General features: G+C 41.1%; 1 protein-coding gene across 2 annotated transcripts in view; it reads left to right on the top strand.

Moving 5' to 3' along the window:
* Positions 1-17,553, top strand: part of Cdh2 (cadherin 2) — a 218,186-nt gene that overhangs the window by 179,176 nt on the left and 21,457 nt on the right. For both annotated transcript variants that reach the window (XM_021151003.2, XM_021151004.2), the window contains 4 exons: positions 1,603-1,745; positions 4,393-4,626; positions 4,971-5,204; positions 7,076-7,215. In XM_021151003.2, the coding sequence (XP_021006662.1) occupies positions 1,603-1,745; positions 4,393-4,626; positions 4,971-5,204; positions 7,076-7,215 (751 nt within the window). The remainder of the gene's footprint in view (positions 1-1,602; positions 1,746-4,392; positions 4,627-4,970; positions 5,205-7,075; positions 7,216-17,553) is intronic.

Raw genomic sequence — 17,553 nt, 5'->3', positions numbered from 1 at the left:
AATTTACTCTAGGAATTTCATGCCTAGATTCAGATTCACCCCTAGTCCCTCCCCCTCACGCCTACCAGTTTCCCGTACTGAATTTCCTTCCCACCTTCCCACCTTCCCACCTTCATCTGCTCTGTCTCATAGCCACCGGGTCCAGTTTGCTCTGTCTGTCTGTGCATGGGTGTAGGGTCATCCACTGGAGCATGAGTCACCTACCTGGAGCTGCATTCCTAAAGGAAACTCATCTTTGAGTTCTAACATTCCCATGTCTTACAGCAAATATTTAATATTTTCTCAGGTTAAAAAAATATTGTTTTACAAAAATAGGCTTCTTCAGTCTTCAGCACCCATAGAAAGACCAAATGGAGACATACTTGTGTATTCTGAAATAATTTTAAATTCTCTGGTCTATTTCCTTCTTAGAACATCCATGACTTTATTAGGTTAAAAAATATAGGACTGCATTTTTCATATGTTGTTAGAAGGAAAAACTGTCTTTTTCACTAAAAATATCAATTATTTAGCCTGTACTTTTGTATCAAACACGTAAAAAAGCAACACAGTAAATTTGCAGGGAAGCTTCAGGAAATTACAAACTCTCTCTTCTCCACACGACCAGCAAAATGAAAACATATGCCAGGCCAAAATGGGTCAGCGAATGATGTTCACCCCATATCTTTGCAACAAACCTTTAAGATGTGCATGTATGGACTTCCAGCCTCAGAAAAACCTAATTTATCCTGAGGTGGGACTGAGTGGCTAGCAGGGCCTACTGCATCCAACTGTTCTCTGTAGTCACTGAAGATAAATTTAAAAATGAATTCATAATTTGGCTTAAGTGCTATCGGGATGCTGCTAACAGATGACTACAGAGTCCCCAGTTCTCCATACATGGGAATCAGGATAGTTAAATGGCTAATTAATAGGTGCATTCAAGTCCAGTAGACTTCACCTCTCAAAATATACCATAGCATGTCCAATCTATGTGTTATTTATCTGAGTTTTAAAACTTCAGCTCACATTTTTAAAAGGAATTAAAAGAAGTGAATCTGTTATTACAGATGAAAGCCTGTGGGACTCTTTGAAGGACACAAGTCTGAGGTTGGTCCCATTTGGGGGACCCTGGTAGGAATGGGATTTTATGGGATCTCTCTAGTGAGGCTTTGTGTCTCCTATAAGGTGATGAAGCATTAGGAGTGGTTTGTGCTGTGCACTTTAGCTTCTGATTCTTCCAGGTTCTGTATGACAGGGCTCCGATATAGAGACTGTCTTTGAGCCCTATTGTCAGTACCTATGTTATGAATTGAAGTAGGCAGGAGTCTGAACTGAGATGGGCTAACTCTCCCTCAACTCACCACAGTGAGACTGTATATTGTGTCTGACCCCGAAAGCTTTGCAGACCTTCCTGTGCCTTTGATGCTCCATGGCCTTTGCATACCTCCCGAAATCACTGCCACAGACATACCTTTCTACCTTAAAATTCTATATCTGCCCATCACCCACAGCCATGCAACTCAATGAGGGCTTTGCCGCTTTGTAATTAAACCTGTAAAATTTACATTTGTTAAGTTTCTTATCAAAAAATATTTGAGTCTCTGCCCTTTCATTTTGCAGATACACAAAACTGTCTGATCCTGCCAACTGGCTGAAAATAGATCCCGTGAATGGGCAGATCACTACGATTGCTGTTTTGGACAGAGAATCGCCAAATGTAAAAAACAACATCTATAATGCTACCTTCCTTGCTTCTGACAATGGTATGTAATCAAATAGATTTGCTGGATTGTCCTGTGTATTAAAAGAGAGCAGTGCCTTTTGTACTCATGTAGGAATTAAGACTTTGTGCAGTGCTAAATTATACAGAAAGCAGACCTTTACACTTTTAAGGCTCTAAAGTTTTGTTTTCTCTTTAAGTTCCAAAATTTTCTTCCCATTTCCCACTGGCTTTCTATAAAGTATTTCTCTGCCATCTCCAAGAAATGTTCTGTGTGTACATATGACTTCTATAGTGGGCTGCCATTGAGATGATGGGCGTCCTTGCTCTCCTGCCCTGACATACAGATACAGATGCTGTGTGAGTTATAGGTGAAGTCTATCGTCGGTGTTCCCAGAATGTGATTTTTTTTTTTATGTTTCCTTCTCTGTGCTTTTTCTCTGACGAATTTCTGTAATGTGCTAGAAAACTTAATTTTGTGCATATACAGAAAGTGAATATAAGAGCTTTGTCAAACAGTTGCTTTTGAAACATATATTTTGATACTTTTTCTTTTCCAATGTGAGTTGGTTAAAATACGTGTGTTTTCTTAAATATCTAAAATAAGGAGAACATACATAAATGCAAATGAGAGCTTTGCTACTTCTCACATATGTCTACCCTCCGGCTCTTCTGTGGAACAGGCTGGCCTCAAACTCAAGAGACCCATCCACCTGCCTGTGCCTCCCAAATGCCAGGATTGAAGGCATGCACCACCACCAGGCAGTCCAGTTCTTTCTGTGGGGTTCATAATACAGTTTCAACTCTATTTTCTTTGTGTTATTTTTGTGAAACAAATATATAATGGTATTAATAGCTAATTTCCACTGCCTTGAGTTAGATAGCATTGTCCAAATAGAGCTTTTTAAAGCATTACTTGGCACAAGCTAATATTCACAGAAATATTTCTGTCATTGTGAATAGTTTCAAAATTAAAACCACATTTTTAAGTGTTTTTGGTGTTAGACTATGAATGTATTTGCTTGTTGAAAAAATACAAGCTTCAAATTGGTGGTCAAGATGTGCAGTTGTGGTGATGAGATCCACTTGCATGAGCAACTATGAAAAAAAAAACATGTGTTTGGCCCCAGACGAGTGCAGTATTTTGTGTCCTTTCTAGTTTAAGATTCTGCTCAGCCTCTTAGTATTGGGCATCTGCAGGATCAGCCACTGCTGCAGGTGTAGTAAAGCATCTTGCCTTGCCTGCTGGAGAGTCCTTGGCTTTATGCAAACTCCCCTTTCCTCCCTCTGCTGGAACTTAAAAGTTCCCCTAGAGACTCAAAGAGTCATAAAGTGACGTGGCTCCATGTTGACTTTGAGGTACCATCCGGCTTTTCACTTACCAAGATGGATTGCTTCTAATTGAAGGAGTATTTGAGATGCAAGAAGTGAGCCCTTTGGAGCAGAAACCTCCATGGATGGACTTGACTAATTTCAGTGTTGAAGAGGGAGCTTCCTAGGATGGGCAAGCTCTTGGTCTTTGTGCCCTAGTTTTCTTGTTGACAAATAGCTTCACTGATGCCTGCTTTGTAAAGTTATTCTGAGCTAGGCAAGTAATCTTAAAGTGATAGTAGATGTAAAGGTTCCCCCACCATCACAGTGTTGATTTGGAGGGAAACAGGAAGAGTGGATCTCAAGGAGAGGAGAATGAGAACTCTTCCTACCAGTGCTCCTGCCCTCTGGTCCATTGCCTTCCCCATATTTTTTCCTACCTTCTTCTCAGTACTGTGGACATGTACACCTGCCTAATTTCATCACCTCCAGCTATGTCACTTAACTATCTGGGATTCAGCACATATAACTGCTTATAAAATTCATATAAATAAATGATATGCATATAAGTGCATATACATAAAACTTTTTAGGTGTGTGTGGATATGATAATACAGACAAACTAAAGGGTTACATGAGCTGGGAGAGATAAGATTTTCAGGGCTGATGAGAGCAGGTTTAAGGTCAGACAGAACACTTGTAGTACAGTTTTGGATATTCTACAATATGCAAAAAAGCCCACAGCCATGAACAGCTCGCAGAGACTGGGCCGCTCATCTATTTAAACCTTCTTCAGAGGAATTGTGGGAATTAGTGTACAAAGAACCTTCCCATCCTTTCTTATGTGTGTAGTTGGCTGATCAATGAAACATGTTTTTCCCTCCAGGGCATGTGTGCCCAACACACCTATGGTCTTCTATTTCTTGCTTGTAAATAGTTGCAATATTGTAAATATTGTAAATAGTTGCAATATACTGCTCGATTTGAACTTTCTGAACTCTCCTCCATACATTGGTATGCCCTGTTACTCCATCCAGAGGCTAGGTTCATATTCTCACGAGCTCCTGTGCTTCTGTGATATTCTCCACAGTTGCTAGAGGAGGAGGGCTATTCATGACCCTGGAGTGATGGGCAGCCAGAGCAGAAGAGGCATGAGATCCATGCTAGCCCCCACAGGATGGGGCCAACAGCTCAAAGCCATCCCAGGAGAGAAGGAAGCTGTGAGCTTGCTCTGAAAACCATCCACTCAGCTACTGTGACAGTGAGCATTTTCCCATGAGATACAGTGATAGGGACAAGAGGCTTCCAAAAAAAATCACCACATTTGAGGATCAGCTAAGAAACTGTTGCCCTCAACTATGACTTTTGTCTCCTTTTAGGAATCCCTCCTATGAGTGGGACAGGAACACTGCAAATCTATTTACTTGATATCAATGACAACGCCCCTCAGGTGTTACCTCAAGAGGCCGAGACCTGTGAAACTCCAGAACCCAACTCAATTAACATCACAGCACTTGATTATGACATAGACCCAAATGCCGGGCCGTTCGCGTTTGATCTTCCCTTATCTCCAGTGACTATTAAAAGAAACTGGACCATCAACCGGCTTAATGGTAAGAGCAGGTTAATTATTTGAATGCATGTGAGGTGCAATAGTTTTGAACCATGGTATGGAAAATTAATTTTATATGCTTTACAATCTTCTCATTTAAAATATGTTATTTTAAATACTACATAAGATGTAAGTGAGATATTAAAAGCACTTGAAACCTTAAACAGATTTTCACTGTACAGCACAATTGTGATTTGTTTAACGGGTTACAGCTAGAAAATACATTCTGGAAAATAGTAGAGTTGTTTTTGGTTTTGGTTTTGGTTTTTTTTTTTTTTCTTTTCCTAAATCCTATTAGGGTGTTGACTGTCAGACTTTTTCTCTTTTTCTCTCTTCTCTGTGTAGGTGATTTTGCTCAGCTCAATTTAAAGATAAAATTTTTGGAAGCTGGTATCTATGAAGTTCCCATCATTATCACAGATTCAGGGAATCCCCCCAAGTCCAACATTTCCATCCTGCGTGTGAAAGTTTGCCAGTGTGACTCCAATGGAGACTGCACGGACGTCGACAGGATCGTGGGTGCAGGGCTTGGCACGGGCGCCATCATCGCCATCCTTCTGTGTATCATCATCCTGCTGAGTGAGTGTTTGTCTCCCAGGGTGTGGTTCTTTCTACTTCTAGGATGCTCAGCAAGGAACACTCTCAAAATAACTGAGCAAGTCCTTTGGATGGCTGAGCACCATCTTGTCAACCATACAGGGGCAGCCAGGGTCCCCTTAGCATAAGAGCCACAATGAACGTCAGAGAATGCACTGACACATTTGCAGCAAACCCCCAGTTGTGTTCCGTGCCTTCTCAACCATTTTCTCTGCTGATTGCTGGGGGTCACACAAAGCACATTCCACAAAAAAGTGTTAAGCAGTCCTAAGTCTGAGCACTCACCTTATGACTTGAGTATGAATTTATGGCACATAGCTGATGATTTAGGAAAATAAGTATATTGCTTTCCTTCGCTTCCCTGCATATAAAGTGCAGTTAGCAGCCTGCTCCACTCATGCAAGGATCAAGGTATTTGTTTCTGAGGGACTGCACAAAATAGTGAGAGGTTATACTCCACATAGAGCACATTTGATAATAGAAATGATTGTACAGCTCAATAAATTGTCTGTCTTTAGCATAAGTGCAGATTAAGGAATTTCTTCTTTTTAAGATACTTTGCAATCTTTGGTTCAGTGGAATGCAAAGAATTAACCACCAGAAAGTACTTTAGGAACCACTTCTAAGCATGCAGGTTAAAAGAATGAATTGCCTGGGCCAAGTCTTTTATTGTGGAATAGCAGCAGGACCAGTTTATTGTGTGATCATGCTATGCACCAATCACTTTCTTGAAAATGTTGGCCATTTCTTTTATGTTTTCTCCATTTACAAGTGTTCTGGTAATTTAGAATTCTGTCCCTTTATTCCAAGCAATTACTATAGAAGCCTGAGCATTTTTTACTTCCTGTGTGGAGACTGCTTTGACTATAATTTGAAACCTGCATGCTATACTAATAATCCACTTGCTGGATTTAGCCCTGAACAATGGCAAATGAGATCATGTACCTGGCTTTTCAAGGAAGATATTTACTTTTATGGCCAATAATAAAAATGTGCTCAAATAGGAGTCATTAAATCTTTTTGTTTCAGGATGTAAACTGATACCCTCAGATTTTAGACAGAATTTATTCCTAGATGTGTGCTCAGGCATGCAGTTCACTTTCAACCAGAATGTGCCATAGACGCCAGCCTTATCAAGACAGACTTAGGGATGATAGATTCAGCCATGACAAAGTGACACAGGCATTGTGAAGGAAAATGAATTGGCACTGATTTTTAACATCAACTTGGGAGAATTTATGGTTGCAGACCTGGCACTGAGTATGAAGGATGAAAGCCTAATATTATTTCAGTGCGCAAACTAATCCCCATGCCTTCATGGCTGCAGCGAGGTAGGGAAGCAAATGCAGAATAGCATGACAGAGAAACGCCAGCCCCTGGGAGTCAAAAAGCAACCAGGAATCCAATTACACACCAAGCATTCACTTCCTGCCCTAACCCTCTAAGCAAACACTTGCTCCCCAGGGGAGGTGCCTTTCTCTGAGAATTTGTGAGTATAATGATGACTGACCAGTGCCACAGTTCAACTCAGTGCTGGTTTTGTGTCTTTGGAGTTTATGAAGCATTCTGTCAGGGTATCAATCCTCTAACAAGTCAAGATGAAGATAGAAGCCATATAGTCACTCCTGTAGATCAGGCCTCACGGGGCAAAGCGTGTCCATGGGACTCTGGAGACTAGAGCCCTTCCCTCTGTGCTCTGGCAGGGGATTGCTGAGGCCCACACTCAGTACCAGCGTGAGTCGTGCATCATGGTCCTTCCATGGGCTTACATAGAGAATGCAGGAGTTTGAGGTTCTCGAAGTCTGGCTTTCAGAATGAACAGCAGTGTGCATTTCTCCTCCTGCCCTATCCAGTCCTTGTTCTCATGTTTGTGGTATGGATGAAACGTCGGGATAAAGAGCGCCAAGCCAAGCAGCTTTTAATTGACCCAGAAGATGATGTAAGAGATAATATATTGAAATATGATGAAGAAGGTGGAGGAGAAGAAGACCAGGTGAGTAGTGTTTTAAATCTTTAAGATTATGTGTTATGAAACCTATTGAATTTTCTGCCATTTATCATATCATATTATCAACCAGTTGGTATATTCTTCCCATAAAGTCACACATTTTTTTATTGTTCCCAAAATACCAGTAATATTTGTATTTGTTTTATATTAACATCATTGATTCAGGAAACATACAACTTAAACCTATTTCACTTAAACTTGTATTGTTTACTTACTTCCCCTACTGGATAATAAAAATATAAGTACAATTAATTTTTATATTGGGCTCTAGATATACAAGGTTGGTATAAAAAGCACTAAGTCTGCTTATTTTGCAGATACTTCCCAGGAAAATTTAATATTTAATATTCCAGGCATGACTTAAATCTCTGGTGACATAAAATGGGGTAGAGCCAGCAAATATTTCCTCTAAGAGTCTTAACGTCATCGAGAAAAACTGGCATTTAGAGGTCACATCTAGTCCATTTATTTCTCTGTGGTGTCTACGTTGGTGCCTGGCTTACAGTAGTTGCTCAATAGGTGGCAGAATTCTCTTCTTGTCTTTAAATAATACTTTCCTCTGTGTGCCATGTACATAGAAGGCTGTGTGTGTGGAGAGTGAGGATAAGCAATACATGAAAAACATAGGTGGTTTTCCTCAGAATCAGCCTCCTAGATGTCCTCAGAAGAAGTTAAGAATTCCATATTGCATGCCAGGCATTGGCCACATACATCAAATATCTCTCTAAAATCTTTGAAACCTTCCATTCCTATGAGAACACTCCACTTTTGTTAACTGCAAAATTAGCTCCACTTAGATTCCAGGTCATCGTCGACCTAGGTCACAGGATTTGAATCTGGGTCTTTCTGGTGTCTCAGCCTACATTCAGCCATTCATACATATATTTCACCTTGAGATGACGAGGAATGAGGAAGTATTCTCAAGTCACGGCAAGTATACCATCAGTACATGTGATGCTATAGTTACACCACTTCTGCTTCTGAAACAGATGTCAGAAAGAGTAATCTGAAGAGAAAGATCCTGGCATTCTTGGGGTTTGTGTCATCAGTACGTTATTTTATGCCTTGAGTGCATTTGTTAGTTCGCTAATCGGTATAATCATACACACACACACACACACACACACACACACACTTCCCAGCACCTCTTATGGTTATTTTTTATGGTTTTTGTTGTTGTTGTTGTTATTGTTAAGCACAGCACATTAATACCTGGTCTCCATATTTGACATTTCTCATTCACATTTGTAAAGTCGTGCAAATTGCTGTCAGCCCATAACTGCAGGTTGTGTTCTTGATGTACACAGTCTGAACTCTCATTTAGGAGAGAGGCATTTTTAAATGTCTTAAAAACTTGACTCAAGTGTGTAAAGCTGTTTTGAATACTGACTAATTAAAGAGGCTCTGTAAATATACCCCAGGGTTTCTCACTTGTGTAAATGTATTTAAGTTTTAAAATTCACATGTGTCTTAGTTCTTAATTAATCTACCTTTTCACTTACTGATCACAGCCGGCTTTCATTGTTGCGCTTTTCATCTCATGGCTTATCATTGTGTGTGTGTGTGTGTGTGTTCTGGGGTTTTTGTGTGTAGATGATGCATGTGTGTGAGTGCAGTTGTGCATACCCTTATGCACACACGAAATACGCCAGTGAGGAGGGTTTCAAAGAAGTATGTTCCTCTATTCTTCTCTACCATATTGCTTTGAGACAGGGTCTCACATTGGACCAAAACCCTGTTTTAGAAGGGCCACCTAGCCGGTGAGCTTCCTAGAGTTACTTCTCCCTGGCCCCCAGTGCTGAAGTTCTATGCCTGGCTTTTTATGTTGAGTGCCAGAGATTTGAACTTGGGTGCTCATACTTACATAGCAAGTGCTCTTAACAACTGAGCCGTGTCTCCAGCCTCTGCTTATCACTTTGGAAGTGTCAACCTAAAACCCCCTCACAAAGCTTCAGTAGGAAAATCATAATAGTAACTGACAGTTGTTTCATAAAACTGGAGGCTCAGGGGCAGGGTCCACTATTCCCAGCATTGTAGCACATAAACCCGGAGCGCAGAGTCAGCTGTCTGAATCCCTTCCCCCATTTATATAAATTCCTTCAGGAAGTTGCCTCGGTCTCTCTAGCAGTTCATTTAGGAAAGATCTCTTCTTTTGTTGGCTTCGTCTGTTTAGCTTGAGATTCAGATCCAATAGGGAAACCTGCCTGCTGGTGAAGAGGAGTGACGAAGACACAGCAGAATGCCCTAGCCTCTGTGAAGCCAAAAATGCTAAGATCCAAGTCCCTACGGAGCAAGGTCCAACTTACTGCCAGAGTCATTTAGGCAAGCAGTCGTCCACAAGGAGAAGTGTCATTCTCCGTGGACTTGGGAATAGAGTGATGTCTGACAAATCTAAATAAAACCTAAATAAGACATTTAACTTGATGTTCATATGTGCCTTTGGGGCTCATAAGGCATTCTATAAAACCTTGAACATATTCCCGTAAATCTTTAGTTTCCTCCTTTTGTGAACTCTGGAGTTCCCTGGCTCACACTAACTTATGGCTGTGGATGTCTTCTTTTTCTATCCACTACCCCACTATCCTGAGAACTTTTCTGGATCTCCAGGGATGCTATGTTTGCCCTGCGAGAGCTTTCTAATAGGCATCTTGTCTCTGCTTTAACACCTTCACCCATGTTTCAGCAGTTGTTACAGCTGTATTCCTTCTTTGCTCCCAGGTCAGCAGGACTGCATGCTTTGTTTGATGAACCCTTTTGCATTCTAAGTAGAGGCCTATAGGAAGGCCTTGGTGATAGGACCAAGCCCTCTAAGCCTGCAGATCCTCTCAGGGCCACTGATGTCCCCCTCCAAGGTCAGGTGATTTGTGCTGATTTCATGTTGGTTTCATTTTCTCATCCTCTTCCTTGGGGAGTGGGAGATAAAAGTGGCTATGGGTGGCCTGTCATAGGCTTCACTTTGTTCTCAGCATATGGCTTCTAAGGCTGTGACCTGTTCATGTAACTGACTTATTCTTGATGTTAGAATGTGAGTACTAGTCTCAAACTTTTGAGTATCCTATGGAGAAGAGGAGGCTCCCTACAGACTTAAGAATGTACCTGCCCCCCCCCCACTGATCCCTCCAGCATCCTAGAAACCCCCTTTCTGCCTCCACCAAGATGATCACAAAAAAGCAGATTTTTACAAATTACTGTTATGATAAATTAACAATACTTATTTGTACCTTTAATGTAAACAAAGCATCAATACATACTGTGGATGTCATCTGCTATTCACTGATAGACCTGCAAGACCCACCCATGAAGTGTAAGTGTGGTACATTTTACCATTGATAAATAGTGTTCAGTGCTAAGAAACACCTGAGTGTTATTTATCCATTGGGCTTCACTGGAAAGTATAAATGTTTCCAGGTTTGTTCATTTATTTGACAAGAGGTCTCATATGTAGCATGGGCTGATGTGAAATTCTCTATGTCTGGCCTCAAATTCACAGTTTTGAGTGCTGGGATTAAAGTTATATACCACCATACCTAGCCAACATTTGAGTATTCTGAGCAAACTGTCAGTGAACATTCTTAGGTATGTGTTAGGCGTGTGTCTTTTGTGTACATGTGTGGCTTGAACACAGTCATTCATTTTCCTGATGTGGCTGGGCATGGCTGTGCTGTTTATGCCTCACATCCCACAGTATGGATGCTAGTTGCCTAACATCCTCCATCTCTTTAGTCCCCTGATTTGTATAGTTTTAAATCTCAGCCCGGCTGGTACGATGGGTCTTGTTATGATTTAGTTGGGATATCCCTGCTGGCTTACCAACCAGTTGTATCTTCATTTATAAAGCTTTGATTCAACTTGCCTTTCTTCTTCTATAATGCTGTATTCTCCTTATTGAGCTGACAGTGATAGACAGGAGCTTTTTGTCAGATTAGTACATTGAAGATCTCATCTCATAGCCTGCTCTCCAGACTCTCCAAATGAAGTCTTATGATGAGCAGACTGTTTTTACTTTAACAGTAGCCAGTCTGTCATTGCTCCTCTTCTAGTTAAGCTTTTATATCCATTTAGAAGACCATATCTGTTATGATAATGAACCCTACATCCACAAACAGCTTGTATGATGTTATAGATCTTTCTCATTTGACCTGTCATACTCATGAGCAATACAAAAGATTTTGACAATCACACTTATGACCCATCTGTTGTGGATAGCCCTGGGGCTAATTATATTTGATGTCAATTCTGTTCTCCCATGAGGGATTGTCAACAAGGAGTGAGTCAGCACTCAGGTGATTTCTTCCCACCTTAATTTGTAAAATGAAGGAGAGCTGATGACTGGGCAGAGAGAGGGAAGGTGGAGCAAAAAGACAAGAAAAGAGGGAGGTTTGAGAGAGGGGGAGGAGGAGGAAGAAAAGCAGAGCAGAAGCAGAAGCACATGGCCTGGAGAAACCACAACTCCTAAGGGGTCTCAGAGATGTGAGAAGGTAGAGTAGTGGGAGACCTGCCCAATCTAGGCGCACAGCATGGATTCATATTAACTCTGTTATATTTTCATTGCTGGGGCATAATCGGGTTGGAGAGATTTACCACAACACCCATCTATGCTTGATTTTCTATGGGGTATAAGGTGTGGATTAGGACCTTCTATCTTCATCCTCTGTTAACCTAAATGGAAGAGAATCATGGTTCGTAGTAAATGATTGTGTCTGTGTAGTTCTGTGGTTTGGTGCCCACTACTTATTCTGCTTTTTCTACTGTTTATTCTGTTTGTCATCATTACATTACCATGTGGCTTAAATTACTGTTGCTGTCTAATGTCTTGCTGTATGATAAAATCCAACATGTGTTTATTAGGGGGAAGGAACTCCTGCGCATGCCACAGCCTACATGTCACATGAAAGTCTAGGACAACAAGCAGGAGTCAGTTCTCTCTTCCATGTGGGACTCTGGGATCAAATCCATGCCATCAGGTTCACTGGCCAGCACCTTCACCTACTAAACCATCTTGCTCGCCCTCTTTGAAAATCTTTTTGATGGATTCTTGTAATCATTGTCTCTGTCCTTAAGGAAAAGAGGAATATTTTATGACCGTGTGTGTATTTTTATTCACCTTGTATTTAATTCATATTCTTCCTTTTCTAACCACCTTTTCTTTAAATCCGAAAGCCATTCTCATCAGTTCTTGAGAAGCCTGGCATTTTCTTTTTTCTACAACTCTACCATGGACCTTGTTAAGAATTCTTTTCTATAGAGCTTAGAATGTCAGTGGAGTAGGAGTCAGGAGCTGGGGCCTTGATACATCTGGACAACTGTTTTAACACAATAAGTAGCATTTTTAAGGAGCATATTGCCAGCGGTGTGAATGGGGACTGTTCCTCTGTAAGTGGACACAGCTTGTGATACTTACATATAGGTCTGTCATGCTTGATGTCACAGACAGGTAGTCTCAAAGACTCCTATTGCTGTTCTGTTGCCTCAGCAAGAAATGACCACGGTTTATACCTGCTCACCTTTAGTGAACTGAGAGACCCATGAACCTGATAAGTGGAAGCAAGACAGCTTTCTTCTATGGAGTAGGTGTGTCTTAAATTTAGCCTGTAGCTGGATTACCCAGGATTTAGCCCCTCCAGCCAAAACAAAGCAGCTTCTTCCTGGCAGCTAGCTGATTAGGAAGAAATCAAAGCAAGGTAGCCCTTCACAAAGGCAGGTCTTATCTCCCCAGATTAGCATCTCTATCAGCTGAATTTCTCTGCCTGGGTTCCTGATTTCTTTAACAAATAATAGGAGCCAAGGAAGGGGGTGGGGTGGTAGAATCCTGCGCCTTTTATCCTTATCTGTAAAAGAGTAGACATTGATGGGAGCTTATGGACACTCTGCCCCTTCGTGGACTGCCATGGTCAAGGCCAGAGTGACCTTATTTTTGAAACTATTTTCAAGAGACCTTCCCAGTGTTTTGACAGACCTCTTATCTCTTTCTGCCTAGGACTATTGGCTGGTAGATAGACCCTTTTAGCATACTGTCTGGTCCTTTTTCCTATTGTGAGTCTCCTTCTTTATCTGGCTCACTGCTATAACTAGCCAGGTTTTGCTGGTTATCAAGGCATGTTTAATTACCCTCATTAGTAAATGTCCTTCAATACCCTTTTGGCCATCAAAACTGGTTGCAAATCCTGTATCAGTTTCAATGATCTCTGTGTCTAGTCCTTCTGTATCAACATCTCTAATAAAATCAGGGAGAATGTACAATACAGGGCATTTCTCACTTTCCTTGGAACCTTCCCCTTTGAACCCCTGTGTAGGAAACAGCAGCTTGCAGCTCTTTAATGCTTAGACTCTTTTATGATAATTCTTCCATTAAAGCCAGCATTTATTGAGCATAGCTTATGTTTATAGCATCCTTGATGCTTTCTTAAACATACTCTTACCCAATCACTGTTACTAGGCCATGTGTGTATCAATGGAGTGTATAAGCTGCTGTTATGATGGGTGTTAGACAAGAACTGGATGCTTTGCTACTGTGATCTCATTAGACTCTCGGAACAGTCAGGCAGAGTAGACATTCACTGTTAGAAAGGAGCAAAGCAGGATTAAATGTCCATTTGAGGACATGAAGACGAAATGTTTAGATATCTTATACCATCCTCCACAAAGCTCTTACTCATTCAGGCCACTGATACATTGCCCTGCCCTGCGCCATGCAGTGGCATTCATCTCTGGGCTGTCCCACCCCTGTCTTGGAATACAGAAATCTACAACCCCCTCTGCTCTCAATTTTAAAAAGTTGACATTCTCACTCATAGCCACAGCTCTGGCAGGTGTTCTTAGTCTTCAAGAAGACATGATGGTGATAGTGGAGATCACTAAATGATTACTGATCATCAGAACCAACAGAAGACTCTGAGGAGTAACCTCAGTGAGCAAGGCAGAGTTAACTACACAGGGCAGGGCAGGGGGCCTGGTAAGAACTGAGGATTCCACAATGCTCTCATAATGACTGAGTTCCTGGGTCGCCCTACCCAGTGGTCTCTCATAAATGGGTTCCTGGCATTCCCTGCTCTTTGTGTTCCAGGTCTACTGTATACTCCCACCTATTGCTCTGTTCTTCTGTGTCTTACATGATAAGCATCAGTAGTGCTTGAGATTAGCAAACATTTGAATCTTCACTTTCCATGATTGAGAACTCTATGTGAGTTCTTAGATTTTAGAGACAACTTGGGAGCTAGCTTGGTTTTGTTTGCTTTGTTGGCATCAGTTAGATGGGCCTTTTTTGTTTGTTTGTTTTAATGTGATAATCTTATTAACCTCTGAAAATTTCTTTTCATATATTTTGATCATATTTGCTCCCATTCTTCTCCCAACTCCTATCAGATCTACCCCTCTTTCTCCTTATACTCTCCCAACTTTAAGCCCTCCATAGATTTGTTTGTTTGCTTTAAATGCCCCAAGAAGTTCCAATTTTTCCTGCCTACATACATTTGAACATAAGACCACCCACTGGAGATGGTCACCCTATCAGGGTCCACATCCTTGAAAACAAAATGATTCATCCCTCCCCAATGACCCACAAGTGTTCATAGCTCATTACTGATGGGTGGAGGGTTCCCTTCCAGTTCTATACTTGCACATTGACTGGGTTGATCTTGACCAAAGCTTCTGTGTGTCCATGAGTGCCATTGTCCTTTCATGTCCACAAGACTCAGTGCTGCTCCCTTTCTTTCTCACCTCTGGTTCCTAACAATCAATCGTTCCACCTCCTCTTCAGTGTTTCCTAGGTGTGTGTGTGTGTGTGTGTGTGTGTGTGTGTGTGTGTATGTGTGTGTGTGTGGGTGGGTGTGCATGTTGGTGTGCATGTGTATACATATGTGTCTATGATCGTGTGTGTGTGTGGGGAATATATTAGTACATATCTGTTTCTGTATGTGCATGTGTGTGTGCATGTGTGAGTACATATCTGATTGTGTGTGTGTGTGTGTGTGTGTGTGTGTGTAAAGTTATAGATGTCCCATTTGCATTTGTGACTGAGCATAGTGAGATTGTTCTTAGATAACATCTAATACAAACCAACTCCCATGGTTTGAGGGACACATCTGCAAACTGGATTCTTTACCAAGCAAAGAATCTATTTATTCCCTGAGCTTGTGGCTGTGTTTTACTGACTTTGAAGAATTCAGAAACATGGGAGGAGAGAAGCCCATAAATTTCTTGTTTCCTGACCTTTTGTGAAAATGGGACAATTTAGAAATGGTCATTTTCTACCAGTAACAATCACAGGAAACTAGATACTTTTTCTAAGCAAGATGATCATGTTCTAGTAAGTTTTCCTTGTTATCTTTTGTACCAAACTAGCTTTATTAGCTCATATTATCAGCCTGTACTTTGTGGATAATTGTTTCTGAGGACCCTGATTACATTATATGCTAATTACTGAGCTTTGGGTGAACAAAAACCAGATTTCTATGAGAAGGCTCTATTATGTTCTGAGTGCAAAGGACAGCTTTCAATAGTGCCAATTTTAGAAGACAGAAAGTCCATCAATGTATTTAACAAGATTTATTACTGAAAATAAGTTAGCTTCTTTTATAGACATGATGACTTCACTGAACCCTCATAGAAATCTTCCTTAACAGTACCTTCGTGTCAGGCTGTGAGCATATATGAAGAGGATTAGGGAGTTTGTTTCACTCCTCATGAGCCCAGTGTGCTCAGAGTGATCATTTTCTACATGTGCCTTCCAAGGCCAGCCTAACCGGTGCACATACTTGCAGTCACTGATGCCATTAACATTGAAACATGCTTTATATGTGACTTAAGCCCTACAAATGGAAACTCATCACATATGTTCCCAAGTCCCTGGGAAGATTCTTTGGGTGGAAAATCGTTGTGATATTCTTTATCAACAGTTTTGACACCACAGTCTGCACAGGTCTGACCGACCTATTATTATACATGGTGTGGGGATTTGCATCCCTGGACATATATGAGACAAAGAAGATACAGTGCTCATACAGCATTATATACAAGGAGCACCATGAACCTAGAAGCCAGTTTTCCTTATGGGGGAAAATGTTGGTCCTCTTTGTCAGGCCAGAATTTTCTGAACATGACCCAGAGTTGTGGTGAGCTTCATGTCTCAAGAACCAAGATGACTCAGAACCTAGTTTGAAGTTGTACCAATAGAACATGTTAAACACAGCTAGTAGCTTTTCTTTCATCACAGGAACTTCTTATCTTTAGTTTTATACATGATGGTCACTACTGCATACCTGACCTCAGTCATCCCCTGTGCACTGCTTGCCTACCTATGAAGTGGACAGGACAGTTTCAGTTTCAGACCTGAGTCTTGCACGGTCCTGTTCTTCTTCACTGTGCTGGAGATCAGACATAGTAATGTTTTCTTTAGTGTGCCTGTCTATGATCAGCAAGGCTAGCGACTTAGCTATAATATACTCCAGAAATACTGGTAGTTACTCTCTAGAGCAGGCCAAGAGTAAGATCCAATTAAATGGTTAAGTACGATTTGCAAAATTGAGCACATATACAAAGGTAAAAACCAGGGACTCAATCCATCCAGCCAAATTACTAAAAAACACAAAGTCTAAATATACAATTTGGACAAGAATTAAAATCTGGCATCTAGGCATGTTGCCTAGACAGAAGAATGGGGCACAGATACAAGAAAACCCTTGAAGCTCATCCAGGCCCTCTATCTGCTTGTGCCAGGGGGTCTCTGTGGGCAACCAGGCCCAACCATCTGACTGAACTAGAGTGTTATTTAACCATTCTGTATTTGATCCCTTGAAACCATTCTTTTACAAACCCTTTCTGCTTCATAAGCAAACTACCAGATGGCAGGATCTGGACACGACTGTGGAGACCACTTTCCGCATCTTTAGTGCTGGCAAAGTTCACTCTCTTAATGAGCCTCCAAGTCATCCCTCCATGCACACCCACCTGCAAATGCTAGCACATGTTAGTTATTTTAAGAGCAAAACTGGATTCACAGGAGGAGAGTTTTGTCAGAGATGGGATCAACACATTGTTAGTCCCTTTTATCATGCTGTTCTCAGCACACTGGTGGCCAGGTACACATTGCTGAGCTAGGGGAAGTGTGAGATACAGGATGGTCCCCATACATCCACTCCTGCTTGTTGACTGTCTTTAATGTATGCGCAATTTACATGTGTTTCCATTCGTTCTGATCTTGTCATTTCATGTGGATGAACACAAAATTTTATGTAATGAGTTTTAGTATTCTTTTTTTCCTGGATAATCATAAGTGTGCATATTTAGATTTTTGTTTGTTTGTTTTTTGTTTTTCAAGACAGGGTT

Source organism: Mus caroli, chromosome 18 (genome assembly GCF_900094665.2).
Source record: "Mus caroli chromosome 18, CAROLI_EIJ_v1.1, whole genome shotgun sequence".
In the NCBI taxonomy this organism is placed as follows: domain Eukaryota; kingdom Metazoa; phylum Chordata; class Mammalia; order Rodentia; family Muridae; genus Mus; species Mus caroli.
This window is presented reverse-complemented; position numbering and strand designations above follow the sequence as displayed.